The sequence below is a fragment of the Caretta caretta genome, chromosome 1 (assembly GCF_965140235.1).
Source record: "Caretta caretta isolate rCarCar2 chromosome 1, rCarCar1.hap1, whole genome shotgun sequence".
Taxonomy (NCBI): domain Eukaryota; kingdom Metazoa; phylum Chordata; order Testudines; family Cheloniidae; genus Caretta; species Caretta caretta.
In genome coordinates, this window is record NC_134206.1 from 216,644,946 (window position 1) to 216,659,071 (window position 14,126).

The window sequence follows — 14,126 nt, forward strand, 5'->3', positions numbered from 1 at the left end:
ACAAAGAGAGCAACACTCCAATACCCCTACTTACCTTGAGTACTGTAGTCAATGGGACTACTCATGATGATCCTAAGCTGGGCAGTACACTGCACTGTAACTGACATATACATGTCTATATTAAACTTACCTGAACAAGTAACCCTGGTTGTGTCTCTGGGGGAGCAGGCTGGGTTGCCCAGGGCCATGCGAGAACAATCCCACAGACAGGGTTCAGTCCCTTCACAATGAAAAATGTCGCTCCATACGGTTCCGTTCCCTTCCCCGAAATGGGCTCCTCCCAGGATCGACTCGGCGTATCCACAATTCAGCTGATGGCAGAGGACGTTGGCATCTTGCAAATCCCAGTGGGAGGCACAGAGGCTTCCCCATGTGTCTCCATGTCGGATCTCCACTCTCCCGGAGCACTCGGTGCCGTTCACTAACCTGCCACCCGGGCACCCTTAGCACAAGGGAAAGTGAGTGTCGAGGTGGCGCAGTGATCAGTGTTAATGGCAATGGCAGGGCGGGGAGTGGGGAACAGGGAGGGATTCTTGCTCTTATTCAATGCTCGCAGTTACCCTGTGGGGACTGTGGGACTATTCTGCACCTGCATATTCACAAACTGATACTCAATCCACGTCAGTTAGTGCGAAGGGAGGACCAGGGACCAGAATTTGGTTTCTTTGATACATTCCATACTCAAGGCACCACAAGCATTTCACAGAGGGATCAGTTCCAGCAGACTTGGCTGGTGCAGGGACAGGGGGCCAAATTATGGGCCAGGTCCCCACCTGGTGTAAATCAGCATAGCCTCACTGAGCCCAATGGAGCTTGGCAGATTGCCACACTGTGAAGATCTGGCTGAGGATGTTCCCCAATCCCCAATTCTTTTCTTTCCCCCTGCAGCTGCTCACCTGAACACACCACATTGGCTTCGCTCCCAGGGGGACACTCAGCTGTGCCCAGCGCAGTAACAGGACAGTCCCTCAGGCGGGATTCATTCCTCTCACAGCCAAATGTGCCGTTCCAGACAGGCCCCTCTCCTGTGCCAAAGAGCTGCCCTGCTGGCATCGACAGGGCAAATCCACAGTCAAGCTGCTGGCAGAGGGCGTGGGCAGCCTGTAAATCCCACTGGGAGTCACAGAGGGTTCCCCAGGCGCCTCCGTGGAGAAGCTCCACTCTCCCCGAACACGCTGTGCTGCCGTTTGTCAGCCTGTACCCACCGTACCCTGAGAAGAAGGAGAAGAGAGATCAGAGGAGAGAGTGTTTTCCTATGGAAATAATAGTAAGTGAGCACATAATTGAAAACTGTATTGTAATCTACACACACATAGGGATTGCCCAGGCCACATTAACTCTGGCATTTCCTAATTTTCAAGTGCTCAACTTGTAACCTAAGTTAATTTCTTTTAACACAGTGTATTTTGGGGGAGAGGCTGTTTGTAAATAGAATATACAGGACACCAACAAGGGTTAAAAAAATAAATGTGGATCAAGAAGTCCAGTTAGCCACTGGGTCCCTGTGTGCACCCCTCCAGCTATGATTCTTCCGAAAAGCCTGAGCTTGAGGCTGACCACCATCTTCCTCCTTCCTCCCAGGGCAAGGCAACACATCCTGGCTGCACGGGGTTTGAAAGTGAACTTTCACTGCCCAATCTAACTCTCTGGCTGGTGTCACTTCACTTTTGTTTTTTCTCCAGATCTGCACCATCTAACTTGCCTTCTCTCCCATTGGATGCCCCTTCTCCTGTGTCACCTGACTGAGCTCACAGCCTGGTCTACCTACCCTGGCCCAGTAACTGAACTCACCCTCCTCACTTCAGCCCTTCTCTTGATGTTCCAAAGCCCTGCAGAGCTGCTGCCATCTTCCCCTGACTCCTGCAGCTAAATCCTTCAACACCTTCTGTGACTGTGAAGATCATCCAGCTCCTGCTTTTGCTCAACAGCCACATGAGTGTCTCAGGGCAACAGCTCTGACTGTGTACTGGCTGCTACTGTCCCACTCACCTGACTGTTCACTACGTCTTCATCTTCAATCTAAATAAACAATTTCCACGTTCCCAAACTGAAATGTTTCCTTTCAGTTTGTCAAACTGACCCCAAGTGTTTTGTTTTGAGTCAGGTTTCAGAGGAACAGCCGTGTTAGTCTGTATTCGCAAAAAGAAAAGGAGTACTTGTGGCACCTTAGAGACCAACCAATTTATTTGAGCATGAGCTTTCGTGAGCTACAGCTCACTTCATCAGATGTTTACCGTGGAAACTGCAGCAGACTTTATATAAACACAGAGAATATGAAACAATACCTCCTCCCACCCCACTGTCCTGCTGGTAATAGCTTATCTAAAGTGATCAACAGGTGGGCCATTTCCAGCACAAATCCAGGTTTTCTCACCCTCCACCCCCCCACACAAATTCACTCTCCTGCTGGTGCTAGCCCATCCAAAGTGACAACTCTTTACATAATCAAGTCGGGCTATTTCCTGCATAGATCCAGGTTTTCTCACATCCCCCTCACCCCCATACACACACAAACTCACTCTCCTGCTGGTAATAGCTCATCTAAACTGACCACTCTCCAAGTTTAAATCCAAGTTAAACCAGAACATCTGGGGGGGGGGGGAGGAAAAAACAAGAGGAAACAGGTTACCTTGCATAATGACTTAGCCACTCCCAGTCTCTATTTAAGCCTAAATTAATAGTATCCAATTTGCAAATGAATTCCAATTCAGCAGTTTCTCGCTGGAGTCTGGATTTGAAGTTTTTTTGTTTTAAGATAGCGACCTTCATGTCTGTGATTGCGTGACCAGACTAAATCTCCCACCATGCACCTACAGACATGTGGCTATCATGAGGCAATTGTGCCACCAGTTAGAGGGAAGACTGCACTTTATAAGGGGAGATGTTGTCTGGCCAGGGAGCCCAGCCCTGAGGAGAGAACCGGAGCCTGAACTACAACTCCCATAAGGCAATGTGCCGCAGCAGGGAAATGAAGATTAGTGTTGAACTGACTGGAAATGAAACATTTTGGGTCAGTTCTACAATCTGAAATATTCCTACCAGGGTTGAACCCAGCCCAAATGAAACATTTCATTTCTATTTTCCCAAAACAAAATTGAAAAAAAAATTAGCAAAATTGAAAGTTTCCCAGGGAAAGTTTTGATTTTCAGGAAACAGCATTTTCAGTTAAACAAAAATTCTGATGAAAAATTCCTGACCATCTCTAGGAATAACTAACTCACTGCTAACTAACTCACCTCACATCTCATCTCATTGCTTATTGATTCACTACTACTGATTTAACTGGATTCCATTTATTATTTCACTGTTCACTTGCTCACTAACCATGTTCATCTGTCTCTTGCCCATGGCTCTTATCACACCTTTTTGTGCATCACAGATCTTCCCTCTTCCTCCCCCAACCCTAAACTCCCCCCACTGGCTCCATTTCCCCATTCTATTACCTTCACCCCTCACAGGTCCCACCAGCTCTACCCGCTTCTCTTCCATTCTGATCTCTATCCCCTTCCCAGCTAGATCCCACATCCTCCTCTGCCTCCTCCTCTTGGTTTCTGGTTACAACTTCTCCAAACCTGCACCCCCCTTCATTCCCATGGTCTCCAACTTCCACGCTCATCCCCATCATCCCCTCTCATGCCACCATTCCTAACCTCATGTCCAGCCCCCCTCCTCCTCTTGCTGTCCCTAGAATGCACACTGCATCACTAAAAAGATCACAGACATCCACAACCTTTTCATCACTCACTCACTCCAGCTCCTGTCTCTCACGGAGACCTGCATCCCTTCATCTGACATTGTCGCTGCAGCTGCTCTGTCTTACAGAGGCCTCTCCTCCTCTCACAATCCCGGCCCTGAATCATCCCCAAAGGAACAAGCTGAGTGTGTTGGACTTCTCTGCTCTCACATTTTCTCCTCCTTTGAGAAGCACTCCAACCTATTCTTCTCTCCTCTCCCCCTCTATGTTACTGCCAGCTACTGCCAACCCAGCTCCTCCCTGTCAGCCTTCCTCTGTGATTTCAGCTCCTGGATCTCTCTCTTCCTCATATCACAATCTTCCACACTCATCCCTGGAGACTTTATCACCCATGTTAATGGCCCATCTGACTAGAGCTTGAAGGGAAACAATTTTCCTGTTGTGCACGAATGTTTGAGATTTTGATAAATTTTCCCATACTGAACTGGAATGCAACGCTGATATTTCAAAAAATTTCACAAACTGAAAATCCATAATTTTTTTGGATCAGGTCAATTGAAACATTTTTTGGATCAGTTTTCATAATGTCTAAATGTTTAGTTATGATTTACACATTTTAAATTTAAAAAGGCACTATAAATTCACTTTCAAAACAAAAAATCATTTGACACAAAAACTTGAATTTTCCATTTCAAAAATATCAAAATGGGACATTTCAAGAATTTTGAAACTTTTTTCAAAAAATTTGCCAAAACCAACTTTTCCCGCAGTTTGAGTTTTGACAAATTAGTATTTTCCAATGAAAGAAGGATATGTTAACAAATTTGAAACAAGCTCAATTTCTAACCTCTTAGGTACCCGTCTCCTCACCCTCCCCTCTGCATTGACCTACAGGCCTGGATCAGCTCTCCCACTCCCCTAATGTGACGTTCACTCGACCTGGTCTTCAACTAGCATAGCTCTCTTTTGCATATTGCTGTTGCTGAGTTCCCCCGCTCTGGCCATCACCTGGTCATTTCTAGCATTGCCCATCAGTTTCCTCCCTCTTGCCACATTGTCTGGTCCTTCCTTGATTTCCAGTCCATCAATGTCAATGACCTGCTTAGCCTCTCCTCTCTTTTCTTTCCCGCAGCGACATGGTGGCTGTTTCCTGCACCTTTGACTCTTTAGCCCCACTCTCCCACTGCAAGGTCCGGCCTGCCAACCCCAGCCCAGCCTCACCCCAAACACTCCTACTCACCTGCAGTAGAGCGTCTCTGGTGGAAATCCTATAGCCAGTCTGACTTCCTTCACTACACATTCATGCTCTGCTCCTTCAAATCCGCCATTTTCTTAGCCATGCAACTCTCCTTCTCCACTTTGATTAATTCCCCCACCTGCAATCCCAGCAACCTTTTTGCCATCTTTCACTCACTGCTCAAAGCCTTACAGTCCTGTCTGCACAGGAACTTGCTGATTTGGATTTGGTCAATAGTTTCAGAAAAAAAAAGAAAAAGAAAAAGAAAAAGAAGAAAAAGTCCAAATGGTTCATTTCATCCATTTTGAAATGAAAAAAATTGACTTCTCATTTCAAAATGACATTTTGCTTAGAAATTTAGCTACATTTGTTTTAAAAACCCACAAAAGGGTGAAAAAATTGAAAAATGAAACTAAACCAAAAACTGAAATAAAATTATTTGTGGACGAACAAAATGTTTCATTTGACCAAAACCAATTTTTTTAAATTTGACTTTGTTTAGTTTTCAGGTGTTTATTTTTGGTCTTTGAACCGAACAAATCAATTATCTGCTTAACTCTACTTATCAAGCTGTTAACTCCCACCATTGCTCTGACAGTGAAGGCAGCCTTCATTGCTTGCTTCTCCCTTAAACATCTCTGTATGTTCCTCCCTTGCGTAGGAAGAACTCCCAGTCAAAAGCCATAACAGCATCATCTAATCCTCCTTCAAGTCCCTCCTCAAAACTCACCTCTTCCATAATTCATAGAGCAACAGGCAACCTGACAATGGTAAGGCAGCTGGTGAGTTGTCATTACTGTCCTATAACACGGGCTGCAGAATGCCATTAAAGTGTGTGTGCAGGAAACACAGATTTGCCCGCTTCCCCACCTGACCCTTCTCTTCCACTGTCTAATGCCCCTCACCTACCAGCAGACTGGCCCATGAGCCCCTATACTCGCACCCTCCTAATGTGAGTGAATGGCATTGCAACCTGCCACGCAGGGTCACAGCACCACTCAGGTTTAGCCTGGCCAAAAAGTGGTCAGACCATGGCCTGGGTGGTCCCCCTGGCTCCACAGCCTATGAATAATGCTAAAAAATTGTGCACACACTATTTTTATTAGCATCTCCTCCCACTCCTACCTTGACCAGTTTGCTTGTCTCATCCCCCTGTTATGTCTTGGAGTGTGAGTTCTTTGTGCCAGGGATTGTTATTTTCTCTATGTCTTTGTAGTGTCTAGCACAATGGGGCCTCGACCTGGTTGTGGCTTCTAGATATTACTGCAACATAACTAGGGCCCTACCAAACTCACGGTCCATTTTGGTCAATGTCACAGTCACAGGATTTTAAAAATCATAAATGTCATGACTTCAGCTATTTAAATCTGAAGTTTCACAGTGTTGTAATTGTAGGGATCCTGACCCAAAAAGGAGTTGTGTGGGTGGGGTAGGGGGTCGCAAGGTTATTGTAGCGGTGCTGCTACCCTTATTTCTGCGCTGCTGCTGGCGGCGGCGCTGCCTTCGGAGCTGGGCGGCTGGAGAGCGGTGGCTGCTGGCTGGGATCTCAGCTCTGAAGGCAGAGCCGCTGCCAGCAGCAGCGCAGAAGTAAGGATGGCCTGGTGTGGTATTGTCACCCTTACTTCTGCGCTGCTTCCTGCAGAGCTGCGCCCTCAGTCAGCAGCCGCCACTCTCCAGCCGCTCAGCTCTGAAGGCAGCAGTGCAGAAGCAAGGTTGGCTTGGTATAGTATTGCCACCCTTACTTCTATGCTACTGCTGGCGGGGTGCTGACTTTAGAGCTGGGCGCCTGGCAAACAGCCACTGCTCTCTGGCCTCACAGCTCTGAAGGCAGCACAGAAGTAAGGGTGGCTATACCATGACACTCCTCAAATGACCTTGCCACCCCCACTGCAACTCCCTTTTGGGTCAATATAGTATAGTATAGTATAGTATAGGTTAAAAGCACACAAAAGACCAGATTTCACAGGGGGAGACCAGATTTTATGGTCTGTGACATGTTTTTCATGGCTGTGAATTTGGTAGGGCCCTAAACCTAACTGTTAAATAACAATAATAATATGGGAATGTTATAGGAGCCAGGTGAGTTTATAAAGCACAAAGGTGTGAGAGAAAGGAACAAGACGCACAATAGATGAGGCAAGATAGCATAGGAAATAATAGCATGTGATCATGTAATTAAAGATTATATGATAAAGCATAAGGGGCCAGAGTTGAGATTGCATGAGCAACCCTACTGTTAGCATTTCCTGCAATTTTGGATGCAAAAATCTTAATTTTTGGTAGACTTTTTGTACACAATTATTCCTAATATTTACATCAGTATCAATCGGTAGTACAGACAGTTACATAGAATCATAGAATACCAGGGTTGGAAGGGACCTCAGGAGGTCATCTAGTCCAACCTCCTGCTCAAAGCAGGACCAATCCCCAATTTTTGCCCCAGATCCCTAAATGGCCCCTTCAAGGATTGAACTCACAAGCCTGGGTTTAGCAGGCCAATGCTCAAACCACTGAGCTATAGCAAATAAAGGTGACTGCAACTAGCAACTCTATCATGCAAGTTCTAAAAATAATAATACTTTGTGCTTCTCTGGCACCTTATGTCCAAGGATTTCAAAGCTCTTTATAAACATTAATGGATTAAAACTTACAATGGGGTAGAGAGGGGGAAGTGTTATTATCCCTATTTTACATATGAGTAAACTGCAACAAAGATTGAGTGACAGAGTCAGTGTCAGAGAGGGAAATAAATCAGGTTTCCCAATTCTTGGTTTTCTGTTTTGACCTTTACACGATACCACTCCCTTTAGAAACATGGCAGAGTAGGGCATGCTTAGCATCCAAGAAGCCCTGAATAACATGCAAATAGTGGCAGGGGGGAGGGGACAGGAAGAGACAGAGTGTGAGTGAGAGTGCTACTGGAGAGCAGAACTGTTCCACTTCAACACAAGGACAAGCGATCGAGACAATAATGCTCTTCTTGATCCTCTCCTGGCAACTAGAGCACTGGGAGAGGAAGAGAGAGTGGAGTCATCTCTCCTAGCAGTCAGGAACCTGTTGAAGTATCACTGTAACCAGTAGTGCAAAGGCTTGTGGATTCACAGAGGAAAAATGTGGATGAATATGGTGATCTGTGTAGAGAGATGCTGAGCAACCCAGCTGTAAGACACATTATAAATATTTTAAAGTTATCACTTTGAATCCTTACCAGAGCATACAATGCTGGCATCACTTGAGTGTGAACATGTCTCATTAGGATGCAATGTTCTGGGACAGTACACAAGCTGTGATTCATTCCCCAAGCAATGGATTTTCTCAGACCAGATTGACCCATATCCTTCACTGAAGTGTGATCCTCCTGGGGTGGATACAACTGTTCCACAGTCTAATTCATTACAGATAACACTGGCGGCTTGAAGGTCCAAGTGTGAATCACAGACTGTGGTCCATGTGTCTCCGTGTCTTATTTCAACACGTCCTGAGCAGGCAGTATTCCCTCCAATCAGCTGGGGCTCAAGGCGTCCTAGACCGTCAGTAAATCCATCAGTGTTAGTTACATTGACATCCCATAATCTCCCTCGCACTTGACTAAAATTAATTTGACTTTCTTGTACCAGCACTAAGATATTTTCAAACAGGCAGGAGACCTTTATCTGCTATGGCAGTTCCTGTTTTTCTGTGAAGGTACAGCTGTATAGGTGGGTAGAGTTCACTGCTGGGGTAGCAGCCATTGGCATTCTTAACAGTGTGTATAACTTGTGCCTCTAGTTATACCCAATGTTGACTAAGCATTTTGCATCCTAAAGCCCTTGTTCTGTTGCTTATAGTGTTGTTAAACTTTTGACCTGAAATTTTCCAGGTCTGTCCTCTGTCAAATGTGAATCTTTAAAAAAAGATGGAGCTAGGTATTTCAACCACTTTTGGGAAAGACAGCAGTGAAATAAGTACATTTTTGAGCGTGTCGAACAGTTCTAGCATCTCAGTGGAATAGGACAAAAACTTGAAATTTGGAGAGAAGATACTTGCTATATAGGGTGATGATCCACTCTGATTTGGCTGAGTTATAAGGCTATGGAAATGTATTTTGCTCATGTGCACTGTCATAAATATAAAGGGAAGGGTAAACCTCTTTAAAATCCCTCCTGGCCAGAGGAAAAATCCTCTTACCTGTAAAGGGTTAAGAAGCTAAAGGTAACCTCGCTGGCACCTGACCAAAATGACCAATGAGGAGACAAGATACTTTCAAAAGCTGGGAGGAGGGAGAAAAACAAAGGGTCTGTGTCTGTCTGTATGATGCTTTGGCCGGGAACAGAACAGGAATGGAGTCTTAGAATTTAGTAAGTAATCTAGCTAGGTATGTGTTAGATTATGATTTCTTTAAATGGCTGAGAAAATAGCTGTGCTGAATAGAATGAATATTCCTGTCTGTGTGTCTTTTTTGTAACTTAAGGTTTTGCCTAGAGGGATTCTCTATGTTTTGAATCTAATTACCCTGTAAGGAATCTACCATCTTGATTTTACAGAGGTGATTCCTTTACTTCTATTAAAAGTCTTCTTGTAAGAAAACTGAATGCTTTTTCATTGTTCTAAGATCCAAGGGTTTGGGTCTGTGGTCAACTATGCAAATTGGTGAGGATTTTTACTAAACCTTCCCCAGGAAGTGGGGTGCAAGGGTTGGGAGGATTTTGGGGGGAAAGACGTGTCCAAACTACATTTCCCAGTAAACCCAGATAAAGTTTGGTGGTGGCAGTGGAAATCCAAGGGCAAAGGGTAAAATTAATTTGTACCTTGGGGAAGTTTTACCCTAAGCTGGTAAAAGTAAGCTTAGGAGGTTTTCATGCAGGTCCCCACATCTGTACCCTAGAGTTCAGAGTGGGGAAGGAACCTTGACATGCACTAATATTTTAATAATGATAAAGATGTTTTTAATAATGATCTCCAATATTTTATCATCACTGTATCTGCATATGTAACAACATGGAACTGTACTAATCATTTTTTAAAAACTCCATCTAATTCAATGTATAGATGCATTTGGAATGGGGCAGGGCTCTGAAGGAATCCTTGCTCCATTGACAGAAATTTATTCAAGCAAACTATGTTAAAAGAACTCTTTCTTTTCAAGCGTCCTCTGTGGTTGGACCATAAGGGACCAATGGACCTCCCTTCTCCACAGAGATCACATATGCTATCCCGCTGCAGCGGTTGTGGGTTAGCGCTGTCACTCTTGCTCTTCAACTGGGTCAAACCCATTGCCTCTGATGCTGCTACCCTAAAGCTCTTTGGGGAGGAGCAGGGATTAGAATGGAGGGAGCCTCCAGCCTGCCATTACTCTTCCACTTACTGGAGCAGAGGGCCTGGTGTATGGCACCTCCCATGTCGCAGAGCAAAGGGCTGTGTCAGGTGACTGTGTGTGGTTCACACACACAGAGTCCTGTCCTGGATTGGTGGGGACCTGAGACCACCTTCGTCCTGGACCAGACCCCAGCCTACCTGAAGAGAGGGAGCAGGGAATGAGGGAGGTTCTGGCCAGCCTGATGCCCTGGTGGCAATGGCAGGGGCCCACAGTCTCTTTAGAAAGCTCTTGCATACTTGACTCTTTCTACTACCACCACACACAGGGAGTGGTACTGCTTCAGAGGTAGATGAGCCTAGGCTCCTGTATTAGGTTAATCCAGCCCTAGCAAGGAGGGAACCCCTGAGGGGAACAGCAGGGCAGCAAAGGGCAATTGCTCAGTACTTCATCTCTGCCTGTGTGAGCGGCAGCTGAGCTCTTCCTTGATTACTTGCTCACACTGACAGAGGAATGCTTAGCTCTCCAGGATCCAGGCCTCCTATGGAGCCTGCAAATGGACTGTTTTACCTGTGTACAAACAATATGAGTCAAGTGTCTTAAACTTCAGTCAATCAAATGGAAATGTAGGACAAACAGCTTATCCAGATAAAGGAGAATGATTTGACTCCATTCTTCTTTCCCTGCATTTCTACTTTCCTCCTACTTTCTACTCTTTCATCTGTCTTCCACTCTCCCCCTCCCTTGGTACCCTCCTCTTTCATACTTCCTTCCTTCCTGATGTGTCCATTAATCTCACTCCTCGGGGCAGGGAGTAGTCCCATATAATTTCTACAAGGAGTTCTCATCTCTATTCCTCTGTGCTCTGAAGAGAGATGAAGAACATGTGTGGGGTGGGGGAAGAGAAAACAAGACCTTCAGGGCAGGGAGAGCAGTCAGAGGGAGGGACTTGAAGAGACAGAGATATATATCCCATACACAGGAAGAGGAGAAGAGGGAGAACAGAATAGGGAGGCACAAATGAGGACACCTAGGGGAAAGAGTAGAGCTGCTCAAAATTTTTATGATGGAACAGATTTCCATCTGAAAAAGCTGGTTTTGACAAAATCAAAACGTTCTGCAGAAATAGACTAATTTTGTCAAACTTCAGATGAAAAGTTATCAAAAAGATTTGATAAAATCAAAATATTTCATTTCAGCCTTAGAACATTTAACTTAAACTTTTTATTTTATGTATAATACAGAATAGTTGAACATATAAAGTCCAAACAAATATGTTTCCATAAGGTTGAAATTAAATTTCAGCATTCTCGTTACACAGAAATTCTGAAATTCTAAATTCTTGTTCCAAATCAGATTTATTATTTATTATTATTACTACTACTACTTTTGTAATTTCCCTTGCAGCAGGAGTTCCAGGTTTTGACATGCTCAAGGAAGGAGAGCAGGGAGGGGAAGTATAGTACCAGGTGGGCATCTGTTGAAGAAGGTAAAGATGGGGATTCCAATGCGAGGGAGAATAAAAGGGGAAGGGAGAGAGGGGGGACACTATTAAGGGGGTAGAGGGAAGTCCTACTTTCTTATATTCTTCCTCCAGTTCCCATCAATGGAGCTTAATGGGAAATAGGGGAAATCTGATCCTGCAGCTATAAATATGTGGGGGTAGGGAGAGGGCCATTAGCTGCCCCTTCACCCCAAGATCATGTGGTTGCCTTTCATCCTGTCCCTGCTCTCAGTTTCTAGGAATCAGTCACAGTGCCCTGTAGAGCAGGCAGCACTGGACCTGACGAAGTGAACTGCACCACAAAGATGTTCAGCCCTGCAGAGCAGAGAAGTTGCCAGACAGATCAGGGTCTTCTCCTTGTGAGGACCCCCAGGTCCATGGTTCAGCCTCCTGCAGCTGGACTAAACACCCCTCTGCCACCATTAAAAGGAAAATGAAAGACATGGTACTGAAACTATGAAGACTGGGATAATGAAAACCCTTCAGAGATAGGAATTCTCATTTGATAGGAATCCCCCAAGGTTTTTATACTATCCAGTAAGATGGATAATAATTACAGAATTTACTCTCGTTTTTATTCATTTCTCATTAGGGTCACAGGCCCATGACGCCTCTGGGTTCAAGCCTTTTTCTCTCAAAGGATTTGCTTGTAGGACTGAATTGGCCAATTCCTTACCTGAACAGGTCACTCCAGCGTCCTCTACATGCCTGCAGTCATGCTCACCCCAACTGTTGTGTTCACATTCCCAGACAGCAGACTCGGTACCACGACAGACAGTGTTATCCAGCCATATCTGTCCAGATCCTTCTCCAAAATGAGCATAAATATGGGCACTGAGAGCAACTCCACATCCCAACTGCTTACAGACAACCCCAGCAGCTGCCATGTCCCAGTTATCATCACACACCGTCCCCCACTGATCCTGGTGTTTAACCTCCACTCTCCCGGCACAGGGGCTGCTTCCATTGACCAGCCTCAGCTCATCAGCACCTACGAGAGACAGAACAGAATTACAAAGAGCACTGAGCTCCACCCCCATTGCTATTACCAGCAGAGTCAGTGCCCAGCAGCAGAGGATCTGCATTGAGAGCAATGACTGGACAGTCTCAAAGTAGCCCAATCACACAACATTATCATGAGTCTCGCAAACCTATGTGCTTTTTTTTTTTAAAGCTGCTGTGTTCCCAGGAAAATCTGGGGCCCTCTCATGGCTTTTGCTTTTATGAAAAAATGGCCACTATTTCCCATTTTCCTCTGCAGGACAGAAGCTACCAGCTGATCTCAGCCAAAATGCCTTTGCATGTAGACACAAGACTGTTCCCAGTGGGATGGAAGCCAGGCTGCCCACAGTGAGGATGGGAATCCCCTTATCCAGCAGATGTGATCCAAGCAGGAGACGGCTATGGCATGCTGTATGTGGCTAATAGGAAATGCAAGAGATGGTAAAGGGGGAGTGGGAGTGGGAGTGGCTTGGACAGACACAAAACCAAAGAATTTAGGGACTGTAATAAGGATTGGCTGCCTCCTGAGTGCCCCCTCATGGCCAGAGGTCAGTCTGCTGTACCTTGCCTCTTTTCCCCTCTTCAGATCCCTTTAATAACTCACTCAGTCCAAAGGTAATTAAAACATTTGACTCCTAGGGTCCTTACATACTAGCCCTCTGGGCCTAAACCCTAGTTCAGTCTCTCTCACTACTTAGGTAGGGAGTTCCCAGCCCTTTTCCCCAAAGTTGGGAAAGTGTTTCAGCTCCCTCTATTCCCCCCTCCCCAACTCAAGCAGAAGTTTGGCCTTGCAGGCCCCAAGCCTCATTCACCTTATGATCTGCTTAATGTCGTCTATTGGCAATCTCCCAAAAGAAGAAGGAATCCATCTATGACTTAGACTCTGCACACAGATCAGTTGCAGTCAGGTTGGAAGGCAAGAGTGGTAGAAAGATGGCAATCCCCAATTTACCCAAATACCTTCACAAATCCTTTTCTCTTGACCTCACAGTTGTATTCTCAAACAAGCGGCAAGTCTAAGGCTTCAGGCCTTTCATTTAACCATTATATTAACAAAATAACAGCAGGAACTGGATTAAGAGATTCCTTGAAACAGGGTGGCTTGCCTTTAAGGGCTGGAGGCCTGGGGCCAGCCAATCCTGATTAGTGAGGGAGCCACCCATGCTGCCTTAACAGCCTTAATGGGGCCTGATGGAAGACAGATGATTCCCCAGTAAAGTACAGCAGGAAGCTGGAGATAGTGGGGGGAAACTCAAGAAGCTGTGGCAGAGACTGAGGAAAGAATCCTGCAGGGAAGACCCTGATATCAAGGGACTTACCTGGCTAGGAGGATTGGGAGTAGCCTATTAAGGCAGGAGGAGAAGTCAGAACCAGGCTGAATTCCAACCAAGTCAAG

At 45.5% G+C, this 14,126-nt stretch overlaps 1 protein-coding gene across 1 annotated transcript in view; it reads right to left on the minus strand.

Moving 5' to 3' along the window:
* Positions 1 to 14,126, minus strand: part of LOC125623278 (scavenger receptor cysteine-rich type 1 protein M130) — a 62,860-nt gene that overhangs the window by 24,408 nt on the left and 24,326 nt on the right. The window contains exons 4-7 of the mRNA XM_048822320.2: positions 12,405 to 12,719; positions 8,140 to 8,454; positions 897 to 1,211; positions 131 to 442 (exon numbers count right to left, since the gene is read on the minus strand). Coding sequence (XP_048678277.2) covers positions 131 to 442; positions 897 to 1,211; positions 8,140 to 8,454; positions 12,405 to 12,719 — 1,257 coding nt within the window. The remainder of the gene's footprint in view (positions 1 to 130; positions 443 to 896; positions 1,212 to 8,139; positions 8,455 to 12,404; positions 12,720 to 14,126) is intronic.